This window comes from Mauremys mutica, chromosome 18 (assembly GCF_020497125.1).
Source record: "Mauremys mutica isolate MM-2020 ecotype Southern chromosome 18, ASM2049712v1, whole genome shotgun sequence".
NCBI classification, from domain to species: Eukaryota; Metazoa; Chordata; order Testudines; family Geoemydidae; genus Mauremys; species Mauremys mutica.
Window position 1 is genome coordinate 10,577,225 of NC_059089.1, and position 26,153 is coordinate 10,603,377.

General features: G+C 49.9%; 1 protein-coding gene across 1 annotated transcript in view; it reads left to right on the top strand.

The window, feature by feature from the left end:
* Positions 1–26,153, top strand: part of ARRDC1 (arrestin domain containing 1) — a 70,316-nt gene that overhangs the window by 9,999 nt on the left and 34,164 nt on the right. The window contains exon 2 of the mRNA XM_044992871.1: positions 17,698–17,808. Within this exon, the coding sequence (XP_044848806.1) occupies positions 17,698–17,808 (111 nt within the window). The remainder of the gene's footprint in view (positions 1–17,697; positions 17,809–26,153) is intronic.

Genomic DNA, 26,153 nt, shown 5'->3' on the forward strand with positions numbered 1-26,153 from the left:
AGAACTTGGGTGAACTGACCTAGCGGTGTAGGCATGCGTACCCGCCTTGCTGGGTTTCAGAGCCGAGCGGGAACATCTACATGACTGTTAGCCCCGTAGCATGAGCCTGCGTTGGTTGGTCTGGGTTCTGAGACGATTACTGCTGCAGATGTTTTGCCGTATAGATGTGTGCCCTGTGCCTCTGTTCCCTCGAAACCAGGAAGTAACAGCACTGCCTTGGCTCACAGGAGTGTGGGGGTGTTTGTGCAGCTCTCTGACAGCGATAAGGGCCGTGTCGGTATACACTGGCTTAACTCGGCTGGATCACCCACCCCCTCTCGCACCCCTGCCCCAGCCTGGTGGAAATGAGCGAAGGTGGGGGAGAGCAAGCAGGGAGGGAGGGGGGATGGAGTGAGCAGGGGGCGTGGCCTCAGAAGGGGTGGGGCTAGGGTTTGGGTTTTTTGCAAATAGGAAGCTGGCAACCCTACTTGTTTTCCAGGGGTGGGATTCTGCCACTCCTACCCCATACACATTTTGAGAGAAGAACAGTGACCCACTGGGGAAAGGCTGGCACTGTGGTGGGCTACCATAAGTTGCCCTACAGATTCTCCTTCTGTCTCTTCCCCCCCCCCCCATTTCCCTTGCAAACCCAGGTCTAGGAATATTGTCCTTCCTAGACTTCAGTCTGGGGTAACTTTGTGGGGGAGGAGAGTAAAGGAAACATCTGTGCAGCAGGTTGATCCTAAAAGCCCATGAACCTACGTGAGGATCTGGAGCATTGGAATAAGTCTCCAGGAGTCAGGATTATTAGGCAGAAGGGTAAATCCAAGGTGCAGCTGATCACATGGCTCTGTAATTACCCGACATGCCCACTGTGCGTGTGTCAGATGAAGGGAGATAATGAGAGTTATCAGGGGAAAGTAACTTCCCCATTCCACAAGACTTGACAGAAGCAGGGTTTGGAACTAAACCACAGTCTCAGAGTTCAGAAATCCTTGTATGTCTGGGGGTGGGGGATGGGAAATCTTTGTTGTGAAGACAGATGCTCCTGTGCCAGTGGAGTAACAGAAGGGGGTTAAAAATGAGAGATTCCCGCAAAGCTGCTGGATGTCAGTTTCTAGACTCGTGTCCCAGAAGGTAAGGTGCTTAATGCCTGTTGCTAAGAAACTACAGTTGCTTCTGGCAGATTTTTGAAAATTATGAGCGCACATTGGTTGTACTTTTCTCTCATTTCTTCTTTTCCCCTCCCCCTCCAAACCACCAAAACAAAGTCGAAGTGGGATGCATTGGTTCACATTCCACTCCCCGCCTTGCAGCATGTGTAAAGAACCAGGTGTGGTAAACATTCTCAGGTGGGGTTTTGTTCCAGCTGTGCAAGGTGACTCATTTCTTTCTTCCTCCTGGGGCAGCCAGTGTGCTGATAACCTGCATGGTGCTATAAATAAGTGTGTTGTCTAAGTAGGGAAAAGTGCCTGAAGTTTAAACACACGGACTCCTGTTTATAACAAACTTGGCAGCTGATTTTTCTTTCTTCCCCCTCCCCTGGGATGCATGCAGACGAAATCCCTGATGGGGAAAGAGAACAGGTCCTCTTGTCATGTTCAATTTGTCTGTGATGGAAGAAAATCCTTGCAGACTGGAGACGATCGACCCATGTGTCGCACGGGGGAGATTTGGACAAGTGAACTGTACTTAGAGCCCAACGGTGGTGAATCTGTACAGCACTTTGGGGGAAAAAAGCTGCATTTGCTTAAATCAAAACTTCTGCTTAGCATGGAGGCAGTTACCCAGAAAAACAAATGAAAATAAAAACCTCTACCTGACCAGCTTCTTGGCATTATGGACATGGGCTATGTAACCTTCTGCAGCAATGTGCTGAAAGGCCAAGGAAGGGTCAAGTGTGGCCAGGGGGATGCTCTTTAGGATTCCTTTGAAGTAAAACCCAGGGGGAAGATGGTCTGGATATTGCTAATGCAGAGACCGCACAAACCCAGATGCAGCCCCTTGGGCTGGACTAGCAAATTGCCTGTAGCCCCAAGGCGGTGCCTAATTTGAATATTTGCATGTATTATCCAAATTTACTCAGCCAGAATACTTGCTCCTATTTCTGTCCCTTGTGTGGGACAAACTGAAACTGTGTGGAGTTCACAAGCAATACAGACCCTGCAGCTCAATTCTGCAGAGGGAGGGAAGCCACAGGCTGGATTTGGCAGTTGATCTGGACTTTCTACAACCCTTCTGCAGACACAGTCCAGCCATAGTGTTGAGCTAGTGCTGAATGCAACTCCCTTGGCCATGATGATTTGTTGTAGCCAACCACTAGCTAGTCCAGTTTGTTCCATGTTAACTGGTGGGCTTCTAAGAGTAACTGTCTTCCCTAGTCCCTTTCAAGAAGCAGCTTTCAGCTGATTCTCTTAAGCAGTCTGTGGAGGTTGGAGGTTTGAGCACCTCCCTTGTTTCCCAAGGCATGATGCAACATACACAGGGCTGAATGTTGCACCCATCCAGAAGTCTAGCACCAAGTCTATGCAAAATCCTACTAATCCCCTCAAAGTGGCACTGGACCGTTGGTGTGTAGGTCTTGTGTTGGCTCTCTGCATCAGAGTAATCTTCACCCAGGGTGATGGGATTCCTAGAGGGAAGTGTGGTGAGATGGGGCATAAGATGCTCCTCAGAGGAGGGTTCCTATCTTTAGAATTGGTCTCTCTCTCCCGCCTCCCCTGGCTTTGATCCCTGCAAACTACAGTACTCTGACTGCAGTGTGTGTTTCTGGTAGCCGTGTGCTCGAATGTCTGTCGATCCATGTGAGCATGGCTGTTGTCAGAAATCTGGTCAGCTGTAGGGTGACTAGACAGCAAGTGTGAAAAATCAGGACAGAGTGGGGGGGCAATAGGGGACTACATAAGAGAGCCCCAAATATCAGGACTGTCCCTATAAAATCAGGACATCTGGTCACCCTGGTCAGCTACCTAAGCACAGGGAAAACAGTGGCATTTACAGCTGCTTCTCTTGCTGAGTGGGGGATGGGGTGGGTGGGTATGTGTGAGATGGATTTGATCGTGGTTGGGGGTTATTGTAGAGTAGTAGGGAAGGAAACATTCTGTGCCCAACACAACCCTTTTGCAAAACAAGCACATTCTGTCTTGCAGCTGCTGTCCTACCTTGAATGTCCTGTTGGGCCATGCCTCATGGGACGGAACTCTTTGCTGAACTCGGTGAGGGACTCTGGCTCTAATGAACAGTGTGTTTCATGCCTGAGCATATTGGTAGCTGTGGTATGAGAGGCGTTGAGAACACTGGGCAGCATTGCATTCCCGTCTGACTTTATCTACCTTCAAATAACAAGTGAATCCTTAACCCCAGAAGGTCACTGAATAGTTTAGTCACATGCTGGAGTAATAGCTGTTCTAGACTCATGAATTTTTCAGCTGGATTTTGATCCCAGCCATTCTTGTGATGGCCTGTGTCTCCGTACAGGGTCTACCTCCCGGTCCTCGTGTACAAAACTACATAGGCTTTTTTTCCCCACCCCTGAAGATCAATACCCATGATATTGGTTAAAGAGGAACTCTAAAGTTGCCACACTAGAATTGTGCAGTGTCTTCCTAGGATTTGCTGCTGTAATATAAATGGCAGGAAAATGTACGATGTCTGTTCTCCATCTTGGGCTAATCAAGCATTGTTCTCCGGCAGCTTCTTAAGTGCCCAGTAGCTCCACTACATACGATGGCTTTTCGGTGTGTGCTGATACTTGCGGTGGCCTCTTGGCTGACCATAAGGTTTTCCTCAACATCAAGCGGAAAAGGAACCTCTAGGGCTTGGTCTATCCCTCTCCTTACAATACACAATTGTTCTCTAAACTATATTTTTCCAGTGCCTTGTTCTGTGCACTTCCAACTCTCCCAAGCAATGTGGCGTGAGTATTTCAGATTTGCATTTCTCTCCCATCATTCTTGATATCCAGCCTACCTTTTCCCTCTTTAGCCTGGGTGAAGGCCAAGGGTCCTACATTAATAGGAGTTAATCTGCCTCTTCATCCTTCATCTAATTAAGGATTGCTATCCCCGGCTTGATCATCCCTTAGCTAGACTATACTTATCTGGCTCTTGGAAATCTTATACCTCTCTAGCACCGGACTGTCTTTGTGCTCTGAACACAGGTTGTGTTACAACATCACCCTTTGTGGCTCTTCCGAGGAGGTGTAGTAATCCAAACAATGGGAGCAGAGAGCATAACTGGTCTGAGCAGAAGTGACAAGACCAATCGGGGGTGAAAGTAGCCCGGGTCAGAGCCACAACTTAATGTTGTCATTGCAGGGCCAGCCTTGAGGATTCAGGAGGCCTGGGGCAAAGCAATTTTGGGGGCCCCTTCCATAAAAACAAGTTGCAATACTATATTCTTGTGGGGGGGGCCCTGGGGCAAATTGCCCCAGTTGCTTCCCCCCCCCCGGGGCAGCCCTGTGTTGGACTATAAACTCTGTCTGACCCTGAATAGAGAGAAAAGGTAGGTGAGGTCATATCTTTTATTGGACCGACTCTTGTTGGTGAGAGAAACAGGCTTTCGAGCTACACTGTCTCCTTCAGGTCTGGGAAAGCAGCTCAGAGCACCTCAGCTAAAGGACTGTTCAAGGTAGAGTGGCCTGGTAACACCTCTGCAGTCGTAGGACAAAAAGGGGGGGTTAGTGGGTTACAGACGGTTGTAATAAGCCATAAATCCAGGGTCTCTGTTCAGTCCATGATTTTTGGTATCCAGCAGAGTTCTGAATTTAAGATTTCCCCCTCCCCCCCAGGCTCGACTTTTGAAAATGTTGTTGTGCAGGTTTCCTCTGAGGATGGGGACAGGTTGGCTAGGGAGTGATCGCTTTGTGAACAGGTGATAGGGTGTTTTTGTCTCTTATCACTTCTCTGACTAGAGAACTATTTCAACCATGATTCATGTGATCACATCTGACACAAATCCAGCTCCTGGGAAGTGTGCTGTCCCTCTGGTCACAGTGATCAAAGTTCAGTTACCGCAAGAAGTCACGTTCTCCCACCCTTTTTAATGCTGTCATCAGTGTGTGTGACAAGCATCTATTCCAGACCAGTAGAATCTGAATCCCCTTCTATATTACCAACAGCCATGCTAGGGGCCTGATTACCCCATGGACCCCTGACATAGTCTTAAGCATTTCCGCCCTATTTTGTAGTAGCATAAACCCTGTTCCCAGAGCATGCTTTTAAGTGGGGGAATGATCCCACACCCCCTTGCAAATTAAGGGTAGGCTAAATTAGAATCTGGATCCAAACCACTCTTGGTTCTGCAAAACCAAAATAGTGCCTCAGCACCTCCTACTATAGGTATCTAGCTTACCCTTTCCTCTTTCACCTTGCTCGGATGACGTGTGTGTGAATGTACAAGAATTGATAGGACAGCCCCAGCAGGGTGGGGACAGCTAAAAATTAATTAGTAGCTGGTTAATTAGGAGTGTCTTTCCCCAACTTTAGCAATTTATGCAACATATTTAAGCTAAGGTTGCCAGCTGTTCTGTTGACACTTCCCAGCCCTTTCTCCAATCGATTTTCCTTGCTCCTCAGACATGAAGGGGTTGAATTTTTTTTAAATCTTTGGGAACTTAAGGTGCTTTTCACCTTTGAAAGTTACTCCCCTTTGTTCTGCTACCAATGAAGTTTTCATGGACCTTTTTGAGATGTACTCCATTTTAATTTTCTTCTACACGTTGAGCAGAGACTAAAAGTAACTCATTTTTTTTACCTAGAGATTTTTGTAGTTCACAAACTTTCCAGCTTCCCAAAGTCTTGTCTTGTCTTACAGCTGGTAGATGGACACCCAGAGTCCTCAATTAAATTCCAACCATCTATGTCCCCTCCCTACAATGCTGGGGCCTACCATACACCCAACCAGGCCGGCAAGAACTTCAAGCACACTTGAGCTTTGACTTCTGTCTCTGAGATGAATTCTTCAAGCTGTTGATGTATTGACACACATGCTGCTTGTTACAGCAACTTGCTGAGACCTTTGTGGCATTTTTATAATGTGCTGCATGTCTTGGAATACAGAATCTCATGCCTCTGCTTCGGCAAATCGATGTGGCCTTATTTTTCTGAAGCCAGCTCTGTTCACTGATGCTCACTCTTGGGAGGTGGTGCAGAAGGGTGTGTGAGACAAGTCCCTGTTGTGATTTGGCCATGCTAGATAATTGACCCATTGCTGACAATGATGGATGACATGTTACTGAACTATCATTCGATCATCCTGCTTCAATCCTATCAACTGATGCTAAATGTGGTTCTTCAGCTGCTAGTGTAGACAGGGACAATGTCTTAATTATTTGTAAAAAGAACGAGTATTTGTGGCACCTTGGAGACTAACAAATTTATTTGGGCATAAGCTTTCATGGGCTAAAACCAACTTCATCAGATGCACACAGTGGAAAATACAGTAGGGAGACAGACGCAGAGAGAACATGAGAAAATGGGTGTTGCCTTACCAATTATAATGAGACTAATCAATTAAGGTGGACTATTATCAGCAGGAGGGGAAAACTTTTGTATGATGATCAGGATGGCCCTTTTCCAACAGTTGACAAGAAGGTGTGAGTAACAGTAGGGGGGAAATAGCATGGGGAAATAGTTTTTACTTTGTGTAATGATCCATCCACTCCCAGTCTTTCTTCAAGCCTAATTTAATGGTGTCCAGTTTGCAATTAATTCCAATTCTGCAGTTTCTCGTTGAAGTTTTTTTTGGTGGGGTGGTGGTGGTGGGTGGTTGTTGGAGAATTGCGACTTTTAGGTCTGTAATTGAGTGTCCAGGGAGGTTGAAGTGTTCTCCAACTGGTTTTTGAATGTTATAATTCTTGACCTCTGATTTGTGTCCATTTATTTTGCATAGAGACTGTCCAGTTTGGCCAATGTACATGGCAGAGGGGCATTGCTGGCACATGATGGCATATATCACATTGGTAGATGTACTGCACAAGAGTTGAGGATCCAAGTGAGATCAGACCCTGCCCCCCCTGCAGAGCTCAGTCTTGCTAGGCAAGCCAAGGATGGAAAGGGTCACCAGAGGCAATATTACTTGTGCCAGGCTGCCCAGCTGGTCCATGGCCAAGCTGGGCAAAGAACTCTCCTCTCATGTCTCCCAAGCCAGTAGGTCACATTGGCTATAATGGTGCTCGGGGTCTGAAAACAGCCTGTGCTATCTTATACTAGCACTTAATTTGCTCTTATTACCCTACTGGAACTGGAGTGAGGAAGGATCAACTTACTGACAACCCCCCTTCGCTATAAGGCCCAGTCTTAGTGCATATGAGACCCAGATGTACTGTTGCTATTGCCAACATTGTGTTGGTTATGGAGGGCTTCCTCCCACTTTATTCATGGATCAGGGCATGGGTGCTCAGGATAATTATCTCCTTTCTCTTTTGTGAGGGCTTGGCTATTGCTATTTTTGGTGCCTTCAGCTATTGACTGACTCTTCTGAAAGCCTGTCTCTGGCTGCAGATATGTGAGGAGGCAGTCCTGGTCTCAAGTGTGTGTGTGTGTGTGTGTGTGTACATACGTACGTACGCACATGGAAAATCTAATTTAAAACATGGTGCTTGGCTGACTCTGTCCTCTAATGAGGGCCCAGTTCTCATCCTCCCTCCAAGTTAAAATTGGCTGATGTTCAGATAAATCTCCATGTCTCAAAGCTGAATCTCTAGTTTCCCAGAGCACTTGCTGTTCCCTGCTGGATCCTAGAATTGAGGGGCAGCTCACTCAGACTCTGAGAAAAATGCCCTTCTCCTGCTCCCTGGGTCATGAGGGAAAGGCCCCTCTCTAGCTCCTGGGACAGCTGTGATAGGGAGGGAGCATGGTCCATGTTTAACATGACACGATGGCTGGAGAGGCCAGCACCCTGTAGTTCAGGCAATTTAAACAACCCTGTTTAAAGAGCATCCATCCTGAGCTCTGGGGACTCTGGATAAACTTTACAGACCCACTGTATGTAGACAGGCTCCAGCGTTTACTTGGATAATGCTGCACTGAGAGCAATGGGGATAGAACAAACTTATTAAACATGCTGCCCCTTCCCCTCCATCCCACCAACCCACGGCCACTCCCCATCCCTTCGCCACAACGGCTCCAATTTAACCTTGGTAGTGGCACTGCAGCAGCTTCCCTGCCCCGACCCTCCAGAATAGTGACCTGAACCTTGTCTGAAATCCCCTAAAGGGGGTCCCTCCAGTCTCCCCCATCCGTGCGAGGGGTTGGTTGTATTAGAGGCTCCAGCCAGGGTGCTAGTTCAGATTTTCAGGGGGAGGGGGTAACTTTAACTGATCCCGGGGGCTACTTAGGCACCTGAAAACACTATACTGGAGGGGGGAGAAATAGTTCAACTTCTCGGGCCAGCTCCATATGCTGGGGCCTAGTGAGAGCACCACCTCCATCCCCTGACTCACCTCAGCAGGCCACCCAGCCTGTCGGGGGGGGGGGGGCAACGACACTCAAAGTTTGCAAACCAGTGAGGCAGCAGGCAGGGGGGAGTGCTGTGTGCCAGAAGAGGGGGTAGCTCAGGGCACAAGGAGTGGGTGGGTAGGTACGGTTTCTTCCAGGCATCTTGGCAGGGCAAGGGCTGGAGCAAGGGGTGCACTCTGCCCACCCAGGTACATGAGGGAGGCCACTCCCGACATCAGCCTCCACCCAGCTCTGTGCAGCAGATCAGGAGGCAGGTTACTGGTCCCTAGCAGTGCAGCCAGCCGCAGCTCCATGGTGGGGGCAGCGTCTTCCCTCCTACTGCAAACTTCACTCAAATGTGGTATGAAACTTGGGGTGGGGGGAGAACTACCTTCCTGCTCTCCCTAAATGGCACCCAGGCTCCAATCAGAATTGGGGGCCCCTGTTCGTTAGGTGCTGTGTAGACCTACTGAGAGCTGCTTGCTAACCTGAAGAGCTTAAAAATCAAGCAGAGAGTGGGCAGAGAAACAAGACACAGCAGGGAAGTGACTTGCCCAAGGTCACACCACTAGTAGTGGCGGAGCTGGGAACAGAGTCCTGGTCTCCTGATGCCTTGCCCCATTGTCATGGGGATCCTCATTCACAAAGAAGTGGCTGTAGGAGGAAGACCTGCCTCTGAGGTGATCAGAGTAGTTGGGGTGGGGGGTTGGATTGTGACCTTCTGCATTTTATTTTGTTGCCGAACTTCCTGCTGAGCCTTGTATTCACTCCTCATGCAGGACAGCAGGTGACATTCTGTGAACATTCGTGACATCTTGTTAGCGCTCTGGGAAGTAGAAGAGATCTTAGCCCGCTGTCTCTTGCTTGCTACTCTGCTCTGTCTTCTCCTGCAGGGGAGCGTGCTGTACACAGCTTCTCGTTCGCATGTGTCTGTCCTTGCTCTTCCCTCACCTACTATGGAAATGGAGCTTCCCTGAGGGGAGACACTGCAACACTGAATCAACAGAGACAAGCAATTTGAGCTCTGAACAGAACTTGGCCACTCTCCTACATCACCTGGAGGGGAGGCGGATGTGCTCAGGCTCCTCTGCTGACTCTGTTTACCCTCAATACATGGCTAGATGTGGCCAATCTGTCTGCCTTCATCTCACCATCACTTGATTCTCTGACGCATAATGTGGGGCATCACTGGATGCATGCAGATACCGCTGCCTATCTTGTAGGTGTGGCTGTTCTGCAAGTGCAGGGTACTTCTGGATTTTGCTCTATGTACGTGTGGGGGGATTGGGTGTCTTTCTTTTCTGTTGAACCCTGGAGCTCTTACTATTTGAATATCAAGTCCACCCAGTGGAACAGGAAAGTGCAGAAATATGGGGCTGCTGGTGTCACCTTACAGGCAGCTTTTGTTTGCTTGTTGTAAATGTGGCTCAAATAGCTGAAATTGGATAGTATGATGTGGAAATTACCCACATCCTTCCTCTCCCTGGGAAGTACACCCAGGCCGAAGGTTTGGAACCTCTGCACCCATGAATGCCCCTCCAGTACAGCACTGCCACTGGGATTAGCACCCCGCAGTCGACATAGAGCCATAGCAGTGAGAGAGGCAACTTCTGTGCCCAGGACACGACTGTTCACCTTCCCATCCATCACTAGGTAACGATCCAGTGGAACTTCTGTTGTGCTACAGCTGGACAATACTGTGTCTCAAGAGATTAAAAATCATGAGTCAGCCCACCCCAAAAACAGGTTGGTCCCCAAAATGATCCAAATAGTGTTTACTCTGACTCTGACTCCCCTCTGCTCGGCCAGCTTGTGGTGGTTTCAGGCTGAAAAGTCAAATTTTAAATGCATGCCTTTCCCCGGCTGCTCAGATGGAGACTCCACTTTCCCTATCTCAGGAGGGGAGGGGGAGGGGAACCGCCAGGAGTACTCCTGGCATATGTCTTTTGATAAAAGGCTGGGTGGCAAATAACTTGAGAACCACAGAGGTGATTGGTGCATCAAGCTGGTACAGGGTTGATGAGTTACAGCTGCACATTAGAGAGCTTTGAATGACTATCAATCATTGCTATGGGTGGTGGTAGCCCCTAAAACCAGTGAGACTGGCTTAACCTTTGGCAAGAAGCAGCGCTTCCCTGAACACCGCCTCCTGCCCCCTCACATTCTTCTCTGCATGACACTAAGGCCATGGCTCCACTTGCATATGTGGAGCGCTGTGAGTTAAACCTGCCTTTGTAGAGCACAGTAGGGAAAGCGCTGCAGTCTGTCCACACTGTCAGCTTCAAGCGCAGTGGCGTGGCCACATTTGTGGCACTTGCAGCAGCATTGGGAGTGGTGCGTTATGGGCAGCTATCCCAGCATGCAAGTGACTGCAACGTGCTTTTCAAATAGGGTGGGGGTGGGGTGGAGTGTGACAGGGAGTGTGTGTGTGTATATATGTGTGGGGGGGGACTGAGAGCATGGCAGCATGCTGTCTTGTAAGTTCAGACCCCCCTTCCCCCCACCTCTCACTCACTCAAAGCCAACAGTAAATGCTTGTTTTTTCTTGGGGCTGCCGGCTTCTCCAAACAGAGCTTTGAAAGGGTATTTCCACATTTCTGCAGTCTATTTCACAACAATGAGAAGAGTGGCCCCTTGACTTAAAGGGATTATGGGACGTTTCTGGAGACTGATCAGAGCACAGTAATGCAACACCTCGTTCACACTGGCGCCACAGTGCACCAGCAGGGGCGCAGCAAACATTATTCCACTCGCTGAGGTGGAGAACCAGCAGCGCTGTAGCCGCGGAGTCAGAGCGCTCTACGTGCCTTGCCAGTGTGGATGGGGAGTGAGCTAGGGCACCTGGGGCTGCTTTATTGCGCTGTAACTTGCAAGTGTAGCCAAGCCCTAAGCAGCAGGACTCCTTCACCCCACCCCCGCTTCTGCCCTACCTCTGCCTGTCTTAGGCCCCTCTCCTTCCTGCTCCCATCCATCAGTCAGTGTCTGCTGTCCAGCCCCCGACCCTGAGTCATAGCGTGGCAGCTGTTTTTGCCTGTGGGCCTGGCAAACTCCAATCTCATCCACGCTGCCACCTCCCACTGTAAACTTTAAGGGCAGCGTCCCTTCCACAAGCAGGCTGTAGGGCCATAGTGGCTGTTGCTGGCTTCAGCCCCACTGAGAGGATTAGGATGTGGTAGCCATTTTGAATAAGGGAACTTTCCAGAGTGGGCACCTGGCATTGTTTTCATGAGACAGGTTAAGCATCCCAAATCGCTAGAGTCGTGATAAAATGGTGAGAGCTGGCAATATAGGGGGTGCACAGTTATCTTTCCAAAGCCCTTTTCTGTCCTCCACCAGCCCCAACTGCTCATAGGGAATTTGGTTTTAAAGGATGAGGACGGCTCTAGCTTTCCTCCTTTTTACTCTTTCAAAGGCAAGAGGGTTTTCCCACCTGTGTAACTGCTGCTTGGCTCCAGGCAAGGGATTTTAGGCCTTGGTGAGCCAATCCTAACCCGAGCAAGCTGGTGCTGAAATGCCAGTGCCTATGTGTGATCTGAACACCCTGCTGTCTAACCGCTCATCCTGTAGTGGGTGTGGGGCTAGCAGGACTGGCTCCAGGCACCAGCTCAGCAAGCAGGTGCTTGGAGCGGCCAAGGAGAAGGGGTGGCACATCAGGCTCTTCGCCGGCGGGTCCCTTGGTCTCTCTCGGAGGGAAGGACCTGCCACCGAAGAAGAAAGTGGCATGGTGGAGCAGTCGCCGCTCGCAATCGCAGGGATGTGGTGGCTTTTTTTGGTTTCTCCTCCCCCCCTCCCCCCCCGCTTGGGGTGGCAAAAACCCTGGAGCCTAGAACTCTCAGAGGGAACATCTCCGTAATGGAGACTATAACAGGATTCCACTGGATCTACAGAAAATGGAATAAATGGCAGACAGTTGAGTACTGTGGCCTAGCTAGGCCACAGACTTGCTCCCATTTCCTTGACAGACAGCCGAGGAGTCCTTAGGTGCCACAGATGCCATGGTTCTGGCCTGTGATAAAGGGAGCTCAAGCATCCACAGCTGTGCACTAGACTAAAGCAAACTGCAAGCTTGGTTGTGTCCTCTGTGTTCCACATGCATTCATCTGTGCCTAGATGATAAACGCTTTGCTGAGTGCCCTCTCGATCAGGCAGGCCCTAACTAACCGGGCAGTAATCCTCTGCAACTGGGCATTGCAACAGATGCTGATGGCTTATGAATGTCTGAAGTGGTCCGTGGAGGTTTCCTGATGTATTCTTTGGGACTATAAAGATTAAGAATTTGTTAGGAAAATTACCATCTTCATTGTGGGGGGAAAATGTAACTGCGGTGGGAGAGGAGCTGGCTGGGGTTTGGAACTGTTCATCTGTAACAGATGGGCTGGCTAAGCAATTGGTGTGAGCTTCCCCCTATGGGAAGGACTAGACCAGAGACCGTGGCAGCTGTGTAGTGGAATTCGTCTACTCCAAAATGATGAGCAAAGGCTGAGTGACTCAACGCCTGGCTGGTGTGCTTTGGAGTCCTGACTGCAGTAAACCTGGGCTTCCCTCTGCTGTTCTTTCTGGTATCTGCCCTGGTGAACAGTTGTAGCGGAGCCTCAAATTCCCTTCCCTGTTGTGGGCACCCCCTCTTGCTAGGGCGGAAGGGTTGGATTTTTTCCAAAGCCCACTTCCCATTAATTTCTAATGTGGGCCTGTCAGATGACCTGTACTGGCTCAGAGACTGAGGGCTGTGTCTGCCCGACTGACCAAGAGATCACAACTGATGGCCAGACAATGTAGTCTCTCATTTGGCCACCTGCTTGGGCAATATTGTCGTGTGAAGGCAGCCCTCAAACCAGCCTGGTAGCCTTTTATGAAAGGCCTTGCCTCTGAGCTAAGAAGGGAAATCCAACGCATTGGACTCCCAATTGTATTGACTCTTAATGAGAATTGCCTTTATGATGCTATATAAAGAACTCTTCTGGATTAAGCCAGTTGAGTTACGTACACATGCCAATCTCCATGCCGGGTATGTGTGTGGGCGGGGGGCTGTATTCTGTCTGTCTACTGGTCAATGCAGAAAAAACTGATAACCAATGGATTTTCTGGTGGCTGCTCTTTGCTTCATTCTATGATGACTATGGCCCTGCAGGCACAAAAACCTAATGGAGTAAATTGGCACCTTGAGTCTGAATGGGGGAGAAAACGGACTAGAAAACTGAATGCAGTGCAATGGGGAAGGCGACGATTCAGAGTGGTGTGGTCAGAGGAGATGATCTCCGGAACTGTAGACTGGAGGGTATGACACAAGTGTGAGGGACACTGGGCAGGAGACTACAGCAATAAGGTGAATGTTGAAGAGCCTGGCTGAGAAATCAAGCTGCATGGTCCAAAATCTTATAGCAAGATCTGGACACTGCTTGCTTTGCTGTGTGAGGAGGAGCTGAGGAGAACTCCCAGGTTATGGGCCTGCGTGGCAGGGAGGATGGTGGGATCACAACAGTGGAAGGGGAGTAAGTTTAGGCCAAGATGAGTGAAGATGACGAGACTTCCCCCCCTGGCTAGGAGATGTCTGAGGCAGGTTTAGATGCAAGATTGGATGGAGGGTGTCAAAGTTAGACTCAGGACTCAGTTTCAGACCACTGTTTTATTAGCACAGCACTCTGCTAATAACACCGAGATAGTTTGTGTCTTGCATGGTGCTCACATTATCTTATTTATGCATGCATCCAACAAAGTGGGTATTCACCCACGAAAGCTCATGTTCCAATACGTCTTTTAGTCTATAAGGTGCTACAGGACTCTTTGCTGCTTTTACAGATCCAGACTAACACGGCGACCCCTCTGATACTATCTTATTTATACAGATAAGGGCACAAACTTAAGGGCACAGGGAGCAGAATCTGATAAGTTTACCTGGGCTAGACATGCACAGTTAGTAAGGAAATTAAGTTTTACCAATCTCTGGTTAATGTTTCACCATTAACTCAAGTGGGCTCATTGTTTGTTTTTATGCCTTAATGTTTCTTTTCCTGACACCTATATTTCAACATTTTTCTGCTTAAAGTACAGCATTTCTTTAATCCAGTCTTATTTTTACAATATAATTCATTCTACTTTCACAAGGGAGACACCTCAGGTAGGGCTGGGTAGATCTGAGTCAGATACTTAGTGGCTTCAGTTACTTCGAATCAGTGGGTCACCCAGAGAGGCTGCCAAAGGAGGAACCCTGTGGAAGCTTTGGAAGCCTCAGAGTGGGGGAGGATGAGGACCCCAAAAAAGCACTAAAGTTGCTGCCAGGGAACCAGAGGAGAACCAGGAGAGGACCCTGGTCCCATCAGCTTGTATCAGGGTCTACATGCCCACCCTTCCACCCAGCAGAGAGGTAGCGCTCCCACTGTAGGAGGACAGTCTCTGTGTAACAGGCTAGTTTTACATCTGTCTGTCTCTCTCTCCATGGTTCAGGATATAAAGCCATATTTTGACTCCAGCTCCGTTATGACTTTGCAGGACTAACTGCTCTGCCTGATGCCTTCTGTCAGAGCAGCCCAGAAGGCATTACCACCAAAAGCCCAAAGTGAAAATGTTTTGGTTTAAAGAGTCTCTGATCTCAGAGATACTGCCCAGAAGCTTGGTCTAGAAACATGGATCTAATTATACTATAATCTGGGAAAGATCAAGTTACGTCCTTAGTGCAGCTGGGGACTTCCGAGCGTAGCTGTGAACAAGTGAAGCTGTTCTTCTAGAATCCTGTTGAGGAGAATGTCTCCAGCATGGTTACTTCCTTCCAGGATTTGAGGGGTGTGTGAGATCAATTGGTATGTACTAAACACCAAATTGGGCCAGTCATAGCTGTGTGGTAAAGCCCAGGGTCTACTCCCTACATAGGCCCATCCATAAACCCTATGGGTGAGAGGGAGGGGTTCAGCATATACTGCCCTAGTGTCTGATCAGCCCTTCCTGAAACTCCACACAATGGCCCTTGACTTGACGAAAACTCTTTACAAAAGGCACAAAGCACCAGCCTTTGTTTCAAGAGGCCAAGGTAAACACCAGCCGCTTACTTCGCTTGCCAGGGAACTGTCTTCCGGCCATCTGAACTGTTGGCGTGTGAGTGAGCCGTAAGGGATCAGCAGTGAGGAAAATTCCCTCCCCCCTCCAAAGTGCTTTTCAAGACACCAGAATTGCAGATTTCAGAGTGGTAGCCGTGTTAGTCTGTATCAGCAAAATGAACAGGGAGTCCTTGTGGCATTAATAGTCTAGTCTCGTTAGAGTTGGTATGACAACACCCATTTTTTCATGTTCTGTCTGGATATAGACCTTCCTTCTGTATTTTCCACTGCATGCATCCCGTGAAGTGGGTTTTAGCCCACAAAAGCGTATGCCCAAATAAATTTTAGTCTCTAAGGTGCCACAATGACTCCTCGTTCTAATTGCAGCGTTCAGTCATTCTTACTGCCCCCAAGAATTCTCAACGTTCCCTCCCCGCAGCCTAGCAAAAGAGGATTTCTGCCTTGGGTGAAAAGGTCATAAAAAGCTCTGCCCTGGGGCATGGTGTGAGGCACTACCAGTTGGACCCAGGCTCCTTCCCGACTCCACTTTCTGTGTGGCTGCACTGCTTAGCCTGGCCAGCCATCCTGCCTGGTGCTGTGCTGAACGTTAACCTGCCTGCATGAGACTTTTCCACCCCTACTCCCTTTCCCTCCTAGAAAGGGAAGGTTTGTGATTTCGGAACCACCAGGGTGGGAAGGATGGTGTAATGCAGCATTTCCTGGGTGGTGGGAAGGTTTGGGGGGGGGGGGGTCATAGGCCAGGTGCAGACAGGTGGCCTCAGGGAGGTGGGGGGTGGAGAGCAAGCCCATCCTGCACACTCCCTCCAGTGGCAACTCCTGTCCCACGGGGCTGGCCCTGATTCTCTTCCTCCTCCCGCTCCCCAGTTGGTTCAAACTGGGCTCCAGGGTCACAATGCCACTTGCTCAAGCCCACCCACCTCAGCCTCCCTTCTGGGCTGGGATTAGGCCTGCAGTGCAGGGGCAGCGAGCGTTGCTGCAGGTGGTTGGTGGCCCCTCGGTGGGGCAAGGAGAAGGACACCGGCCTGTGACCTTGGGGGAGCCCCCATGAATTTGGACCCTGTGTGGATCACAAAATAGACAGTGCAGTTGGTGGGTGACTTTGCTCTAGCAGCTAGGCTGTTGGAGTGGGCTTGGACCCAGGTTCAGTTCCTTGCTCTCCCATAGAGTCCCTGCGTGACCTTGATGTTTCTTCAGCTACCTGTGCTTCAATTGCCCATCTCTGCAACCCTTCCCCCCTCCTCCCGTAGGTGTGTGGTGAGAGTAAAATCCACTAATGTTAGTGAGATGCTCAGATAGGACAGTGAGTTCTGTCAGTACCTATACAGACCATCTCGGCTCCCGTCCCCTAAACAGTTTGGCTTTGTGTCCTGCTGAGCGAGTGACGTTGCTGCCCCTTTGAGAACGGGTAGGCCAGATGGTGTCCCAGGTTCTCCGTTCTTCATATGACTGCTAGGTTAGTGTGTGACCTGACCTTGCTGTGCAGGGGCAGAGGGAGCTATTGGTGGGCTTGGTGCATCTGGCTCTCGTCAAACGACAGGAGACAAAGCCCTTTTCCCTGAGGTGTTCAAAGGTTGTGGAGCTCTTGCAGCTCTCTGCTCCCTTCGCTGCATTAACGGGTCCTTCTGGGGCTGAGAACGACCCACCTTTGGATCAGTGGTTGCTCTGCCTGTGCACAGGAATTGAGGCTGAAACCACAAGTTACCTGGTGTGGGTGTGTTTGAGGAGGATTAGTTGAACAGAAAAAGAGGGGAGCCGGAGAGAAATGGGAGACGGGATAAAAGTTTCAAAGGCCCCCTCCAAGTCCCACTGACTTTTCTAGGAGGTTTGAGCTCCTAGATGATGTTGAAAAATCTTACCCAGAGGCTTGTGATGAGACTAGCTTAGAGAATGCCCTGGCTTGCTGGGGAGAGAGGCTGCATTTAGAGCAATAACTTTTGAGTAAAGGGAGAAAATACCCTTTGAACTGAGAGCCACTGACCTCTCTTCTCGTGTGTGTGTGTGTGTGTGTGTGTGTGTGTGTGTGTGTGTGTGTGTGTGTAAAAGGGGCACTGTCACAGCAACTAGTGCATGGATGCTCTACTTAAAGGTAAATTGGCTGTGTCTCAGTGGAGGAGGAGAGCCCACAGGAGGCAGCGGGATGAGACCCAAGATGGAATTTATTTGACTGGCCTGGGAAGACAACTGAAAACTCTATTGCAGTATTGATGTAGATGTGCATTTTTTTCTTCTAGCTATCAAAGTGAGCTGTGTTGGCTCTTGCGGCGTGTCCAACAAGGCCAATGACACCGCGTGGACTGTAGAGGAGCAGTACTTTAACAGCACGCTCTCGCTGGCAGATAAAGGTAAGATCCCCAAGGGATGGGGATGTGGGTGAATGGAGAACTGTGTCTGATTAGTAGGAAGGGTCCTTCCCTTTTGGATACCTTTTTTGGGCTGGTGTTTTATTACGATGCAGGTTCTGCATGTGTGCACCAACAAGATACCTAATGCCGCCATTTCCTGAAATACCCCTATGTTGAAACTGGCTCAGCTGCATGCAGAGTACAGGTGACGTCATGTTAGCGGGGCTATATGCAAGACAGCTAGGCAGTGGTGAGCTGCAGCTGGTTCGCACCAGATCGCGCGAACCGGTTGTTAAATTTAGAAGCCCCCTTTAGAACCGGTTGTTCCTGGAGGAACAACTAGTTCCAAAAGGGCTTTTAAATTTAACTAAAACTCTAGCAGCTCCCTGCCCTTCCCCCAGCCCCAGCTCACCTCACTCCGCCTCCTCATCCGAAGCTCCTCCGGCTTCTCCTCCCCCTCCCCAGCTTCCCGCGAATCAGCTGTTCGCGCGGGAAGCCTGGGAGGGCTGAGAAGAAGCAGCACTTCCACCAGGTGAGCTGGGGCGGGGGTGCCAGCGGGAGGAGGGCTCCAGGCGGCGATCCCGGCGAGACTCTGGGGTCGGGTGGCGCGGCTCCTGCCCCCAGGGTCCAGCTGCAACCTCAGGCTGGGCAGCGGGGTTCCTGCCCAGCCTCCGCCGGGTCCGGGCGGGTGGGTGGCGCAGTTCCTGCTGCCGGGTCCGGGCGGGCAGGCGGCGCGGCTCCAGTCCCCCACCAGGCAGCATGGTAAGGGAGCAGGGAGGGGGTGTTGGAAGAGGGCAGGGGAGTTGGGGGGGTGGATTAGTGTCAGGGCAGTCAGAGGGCAGGGAACAGGGGGATTTAAGGGGGGCAAGGTTCCCGGGGTGGCAGTCAGGAAGGAGCAGGGGTTGGATGGGCGGTGAGGGGCAGTTAGGGGTAGGGATTCCAGGGACAGTCAGGGGATAGAGAGAAGGGGTGGTTGGATGGTGCAGGGGTCCCTGGGTGCCATTAGGAATGAGAGAAGGGGTTGGATGGGGTGGCAAGGGGCAGTCAGAGGACAGGGAAAGGGGGTGGATAGGGCATGGGTCGGGGGGGGCTGTCAAGGAACATGGGGGGGTTGGATGGGGCAGGAGTCCCCCGGGGGGGGGCATGACCCCTCATGGGGTGAGGAGGAGGGAACCGGTTGTTAGTATTTTGGTAGCTCATCACTGCAGCTAGGGGTTGTCTACGCTATGCAGAAAGGTCTTGGAATGCAGTACAACACAGCACCCGCCGCATGTGGCTTTCAAACATTGCTTGCAACCTCTGGGCCAAGGTTTCTAGCTCATGTCTAGTTAAAACCAATGCAACTGTCTGGTGCTGTCAGAGTCTACAGGTGTTGCAGCTGTACCAGTTTTGCACCATGTCTTTAGAAACTACAAAGGCCCTGCCTGCCGCCTCAGTGCTGGCCCTTATAGGAAGGATGCTTCAGGAACCGTAGAGTGCTCTGGCCTAACCATAGGGATGGGGTGCACTGTAGTAATTCAGTCGAGAGCAGCTGTGCTAGGACTGTAAGAACGAAGTCCCTGCAACACTTCCCTTGCTTAGCAGATGCGCACCCAGTGAGAGGAGCTGTGTATTCGCTCCTGCCACAAGTCAGGATGACTTGGGTGTGCTCCAGGGACTCTGCGTTTGAATGAATGCCGCCTTTCAGCCGGTAAATAGGTCAGAACACCACAAATAATTCACGCTGTATCTAGGCTTCCATTGAAACCGATCGGTACCAGCATTCACCTGCCACAGCAGCGTATGGAGTCGTAACTTAAGTGTGTGCGGCAAGGAAACAAACTAATGGGCCTTCAGAGGTTTCGTCTCCTCGTAGGAGATGGGTAAGAGGCAGTAAAACAGGACTGACAGCTTTTGCTAAGTCAGCAGTCTGCAAGCAGAGCTTTTAGCACATGCTGGGGAAAGGCCAGCTATATCCTGCAGTGTTTCCTGGGATAAACATCTCTGCAGCCCAGACCCCAGGGGTGACGAGGAACCATCAGGGTTACTTTCCTGTTGGGTTGCCACACAGATCAATAGGCTGGAGGAGTGGGTTGAATCACAACTTTTGTTTTCCGCATGCAGCATGGGAGGGGGAGTAGGAAAAGCCCCGTCTCTCTTGGAAATGGCCCAGAACAAAGCCAGACAGTGCATACGCCAGGCTGGTGAGTATCTGGGCTGCGGAATCCCAAAGGGCTTTATGAAGCACTCCAGGTAAAACAGCCCTGAGTGAGTTGAAAGCTGGATGCTTTCTGCGCTTGGGCTGTACGGCTTTTGGCTGGCTTCAGACTCCATTTAAGTCACTTTAACCTGTAACCACTTTCAAGTCTGAGTATTGGAGCGTGGTGAATTTTTTTTTCTTTTTCATGCCAATGATTTCTGTGAGGATCCTGTGTCTGAATGACTGTCTGCTGCTCTGGAAAAGCTTAACCATGTAGCAGCCTAGGTGACGGACAGGGAAAGTGAGCCGCATGGACTATGGGACTTTGAAATGTCCCAACCCCAGAAGTTTAATTGAGGGATTCAGGCAAAAAAAGCAAATGCCATCAGGCATCCTCCTATTTTTCTGGAATAAAGCATGGGCTGCCTCCACCTGGGTGTTAGGGGGGAGACTGAACTGTCCGTTGGGGGCATGCATTGCCTGTGAAACTTCCCTGGGTGAAATCTTTAAATCATTGTCAAGGGAGAAACAGTCATACGGGTGCTTCTGTCCTGATTCACTCAAAGTAGATGAAAACGGTGTGGCCTTTGGGATCTTTGGAGCCTCTAAATTAGGGCTCCCCTGCACTAACCTGGGGGGTGGAGGAAGGAATGCAAATCCCTGGCACAGATGGGGAATGGACTGTTGAAGTCATGACAAAGCTCAGACTTTTCAATGTCTTCAGAGTGAACAAAGACTTAAGCCTGGGTTTCCAAAGCAGCGGAAGAGTTAGCTGGCCACTGAGGTGTGGGTGCCCTGCTTCCGGGGCTCTTCTGAAAAGCCCAGCCAGTGCCCTTAAAATCTCTAAAGTCTTGGCTAACATTGATAAGAGGATAGGAGGTGGCTGGGAGTCAGAACTCCCTGGAGTCTGTCCCAAGCTTTGGCCACAGACAACTCACTTAAGACCTGATTTATCTTCAGAGGTGTTGAGTGCTTAAACTCCAGTTCAAGACAGTGGGCGCTGGATGTGCTCAGCACCTGTGAAAACAGACCTTATGGGCTGTCTTTCACTTCATCCTTATTTTCTGTGTGCTTAATACAGACCTCGCAGGGGTGTCTGTGTTGAATTAGGTGTTTGTAAGGGGCTTTGGGATCCACCAAAAGGTGCTAGAGAAAGGTAAAGTCAAACCCTAATTTTGGTGGCTTTCCTACAATTTGTTGCTTGATTGGCTAAGTAGAAAGGACTGTCTGAGCAAGGCAGCTAAAAAACAGCTAGTGAATACCTGCCTTTCCGACGCAGTGGGGATTCACCCACGAAAGCTCATGCTCCAATATGTCTGTTAGTCTATAAGGTGCCACAGGACTCTTTGCTGCTTTTACAGATCCAGACTAACACGGCTACCCCTCTGATACCTGCCAAGGGTGAAATCTGATGCATTTTAAGGCGTGCTCAGCTACATAGAGAGGAGTTGAATATTATCCCCGTTTTTTAGAGATTTGGAAACGGAGGTGAAAAAGGTCAAGCCACTTGCATGGAGCTGGTGGCGTGGACTGGCAGATGGGGCATGAGACACAGACCTGGGTGTAAGAACTCAGCTCAGATGTGGACTCTGCTGTGTAATCGTGGGTGTGTCACTGTTTGCAGCGTCGTAGTGGCTGTGTTGGTCCCAAGGTAGGTGAAGTAATGTCTTTTATTGGACCAGTGTCGGTCAGTGATCTTCGCCTATTCCTCAAGCATAAGTAATGCTGTACAGTGCTTTTTAAATACAGCATAGAACTGAGGCCAGTGCAGTCATTGTAGGTGAATGTAGCACTCCTGACCTCCTGCCTCCCGTCCCTTTTGCTCATTTCCCTAGAGCATGTTACTTGTGCTAGGCACTAGTCTCCCCTGCCAGCATCTGTCTTTCAAAATCCTCCAGTACAAAGCTTGGCAAGAAAGTGTCCATCTATTTTCCACACTAGAACAGGAACAAACAATTCAGCAAAAAGTCCACCTTTTTAAAATGGCTGCATTTTTTTTTTTAAATGAAGCCTCAGGAAACTTTTATAGAGAGTCTTAGACTAGGTACCATTATTCATAAATAAAAATATTATTGATCTGAGTTCATGCTTTCATAAACTGAAAAATGACTGAATTTGTAAAGCTCTGTTATCTTAGTGGTCCACAGTTAAATGTTACACACCTGTTCAGATAACACAGGGTGGATTTTTGTGTAAAATATCAGCCCTGCAGACTCCACCTGAGATTTGAGGGTCAAGCTGGGCACTTTGAGGCTTGCCTACAATTGCCAGGAAGTAAGTGTGTGTGTGTGTGTGTAGTGTTTTTTTTGTTTGTTTTTTTTTGCAGTTGGCACTTACCCACCAGTTTTGTTTGATGCATGATGAACAGAATGCAGCTTATTCGCCTGTAGCTGTATTGGTTCTGCAGGGCCAGCGGGAGTAAAAAGCAGTAGCAAATGGTTCTTTGTCAGTAAAGTCAGCAGATGTGTCTCAAAAATGCACAGGGAGCAGATCTGTTGAGTAATAAGATGGTTTAGCTATTTATTGCTATTCAACTGCACTCTAAAGCAGTCATTAGTCACTTCACTTCTCTCCCCACACACCTGTCACTTACTCTGCTGTCTTGCAAATTTGTAGTACAATTATGGGAAGAGGCTTAGTACTATTTCAAATAGAAATTCACAGCTGAGTACCAGGTTGTCATGTCAGTGACCTCCAACTGTATTATTGCCTTTTGCATCTCAAAACCCCAGTGGCACATGAGTTGCTGTCACCCAGGAAGTGTCAGACACAGAGGCCCTGGCTATGCTGAGTGCTATGGCACTGCAGCAGTAGCACTGTCATGTAGATGCTTCCTACAGAGATGGGGAGGTTTTTCCATCACTGTAGTTTAATCCACAGGAGAAGTGTGGTTCTCTTTTCTCTTCTCCTCCTCCCCCCATTGACCTAGCCAGGATTACACCAGGAGTTAGGTTGGCAAAGCTCTGGCATTCAGGTGGTATGAATCTTTGTTGCTCTGTCCCATATAAGGGCACCAAGACCACTTGGGGGGGTGGGGGGAAGAGAGAATGAGTCTGCTCTACAGCTGCTAAGGGCCGTGTGGCTTTTAGCTCATGCAATAAAGGCTCATGCATTTAGCTCCAGAGGTCCCAGGTTCAATCCCGCCCACCGACGACCGTGGTCTGTTGGTGTTACATGTGCACCATTGGTGTATTACTCTGTCCCTGTTCTGTCCTGCTTTCCCAAGCAGACCTTCTGATGAGGCAGGCGGTGGTTTCCAACTCCTAGATCTACTGACCTCCGTCTCAGGTGCTGTCTCCTGGTCCATTGGTTTGCAGCTGAGGTACAGTCCTGTGGAAACAAACGGTAGATTTGAATATGCAGAATGTCTAATCATTGTGAGAGCCTGCTATGTAGTGCGACGTTCCCAACTGCCTGCCAAAGGCAAACTAATGAGTTACAGGCCCCTTTGAAATGGTTCACCATCTTCTGGGCATGGCTGGGTGGGGGGAGGGAGAAAGGACAAACAGCTCTTTGTGTAGGATCTTTGCTAAGGGCAGCATTTGCTGGGCGTTCACTGTTAAATGAATGGTATGTGCTAGAACCGCAGACTCACTGTGTTAGTCATCCTACCTGGGCAATGGTGGAGGATGGATTGCAGCCGAGAAAAGCTCTGCAGCTGTAAGAGAAGCTGGTACCTCAAGGTGGTAGAGAATGGAACTCGGTTGGCATTGGGTGCTCATCCTTCCATTTGCATCTTGGCTCTGTGTGTTCAGACCGTGCAGTAAACTCGCTTGGTGAGCTCTGCTGTCCCAAGTTCTCAAGCTTAGGCAAGTTGATGTCTTCTCTTCCCCCTTTAAGTCGCGCATCTGTGTCTCCAGTTACCTCACCCCTCTGTGTGGGTGCACCAGTAAGAGCCATACAGCTTTTATTTTGATACCTATGCAGGTCCAGCATGACGGTGTCCGAAGGACAATGCCTATATTATAAGGAATCTCCAATTTTCATTTGGCTGCTTTTCTCTTCCATATGTGCTGGAGGAAGGTGTGTGACTTCTAAATATGGGTTATTCTTGGTACAGTGCCTCGGGACACACCAGAAAGCATACCCAGAACCCACAATCTCATGCTTTGTGCCTTGTCAGGAGGGAACACCCTCCCCCCACCTTCTTGGATGCTGAAGTGCACAAGAAGCTATTCCTGATGAGCAAAAAAGAAGCCCTAGAAGGGACAGCTGAGTAGCCTAGGATGGTCCTGCCCTTGTTTTAGATGCGTCAGTTCACAGCCCAGCTCTTAAAAGGGAACTGCAGACAAGCAGCCTGTGCGCTCTGCTCCCCTGTGATGTACAAAGATGCCCCTGCAGTTCTTGTACCCATCTCTTGGATCGGGAGATCTTGAGCCTGAATCTCCATCTTCTGGTGGGGGGGACTTCAGCTGGAGCTCTGGAGGAGCATAGTGGTGGCTTCATGTGAGGCTGAAGCCTGGACATCCACTTCCCTGTCACACTCCCCGTAAAGCAGTGGTTCTCGACCTATTTACCATTGTGGGCTGCGTATGCAGCTCGGTTATGGGAGCCACATCCACGCAATATGTATGCCACCTGTGTGGCCCTGAGGATGTCACATGGGCCATAGCTATGTGCCTACTGGGCTGCAAGTGGCCCATGGGCCACAAGGGGGTTGAGAGCCACTGCTGTAGGGGCTGAGGGAAGGAATATCAAGTTTAATGGGGGGCAGGGGGAAATTGGGCTGGAGCTTAGCTTCAGCCAAGGGAATAGCACTTAGAACTACCGAGGCCCTGGAGTTGGCAGGCAGGATGGGGGGGAGCCTTCCCCTGAAGGCATTCTTGGCTCTGGAATGTTTCCTCTTTCTCTGGGCTGGCTGACTTTGCACAGCCAATGTCCAACTCCCCCTCCCCCCTGCCAGAATTTGGCAAAAATGCAAGCTGGGGGTGGGGCATGTATTTACATACATTTTCTGGGACTAAGGACTAGAGTGGTAACTACACCATAAACTGTGCATCTCTTCTGCTCCCCTCTCCACCTGCCCCACACTATTAGGGGTCCGGGTTGCTGGGAGAGCTGATGCTCAGGTTTGGGTTTCCAATATCACTGTTCAGGCCTCTCAAAAAATGAATGAAGTTCCCTGCATTGCTAACGAAAGCCGAACAAGCAGAGGAAAGCTCGTCTTACGGCTGTAGCTGCGCCTTTGTTCTGTACACTGTATCGTCTCATTAAAACAGCTTCGGTTTTCTGTCCAAGGACCCTGTCACAGCTCTTTCTGCAACCCTGCTGCTCAGCGCTACCCGCCCTGCTACGGAATAACCCCCATCTCTGGGGATCCCTTGACAAAAGCCGCATTGTTTCCATTGGGAAAGGCACAAGCCGGGCAGGCCGCTGGGCTGTGTAAAAGCTCCTTGACCTTTAACCAGTTGTCTCTTAACTCCCAGCCCTCTGAAACCCACACACCAGGGAGCAGTTTGGGGAGAATGTGGTGAAGCAGCAGGAGGTGGAAAGCAACCAAGAGACAAGACTTTCCAAAGTCTCCCTCCTGCCCAACCCACACTCCCGCCTGAGACACTTGGGTGCTAATCTGGAGTGTTTCTGGGCTGAAAAGTGATCTGATCAAGGCATCTAACCTGTCTCTCTTCTCTTCCACCACCGCTCCGCTCCCCTCAGCTTTGTTTTTTGATTTTTATTCCAGATTCCTGAGTGAGGCCAGGAGGTCAGGGTGCCACCCCCTGTCTGGAGGTGGGTGGCAGATGAGAGACTTGCATTCAAAGCAATGGGGAAATCTGGCTCTTCGCCAGCATTAGTACTTCTCACTCTTGCAAGAAGCCAGTTTATCAAGCCTGACAGCATGTTTGTTCCGATTCAGAGAAAACCCAGCAGGTGGGCTGCAAGGCCAGGTTGCAAACGGATCTTGCCTGTTTTTCATGGAACTGTTTTCTCTCTAACAGTTCAGCCACATGCTTCCCTCCCCCCCACCAGTGACCAGAAGGGGGAAAACATGAATTCAGGGAGATGCTCCCTAGGGTAGATAAAGTCCCTGGCTTCCTCTGCACTTCCAATCAGTCTCTTCCCTACCCACCCCTGTTTAAAAAAAAAAATAAAAAAATCCCCAAGCTTGTGGATTTTAGACTGGACAAATATTTTGGAACACTGGTGCTGTCAGCTGGAAGCTCCCCCC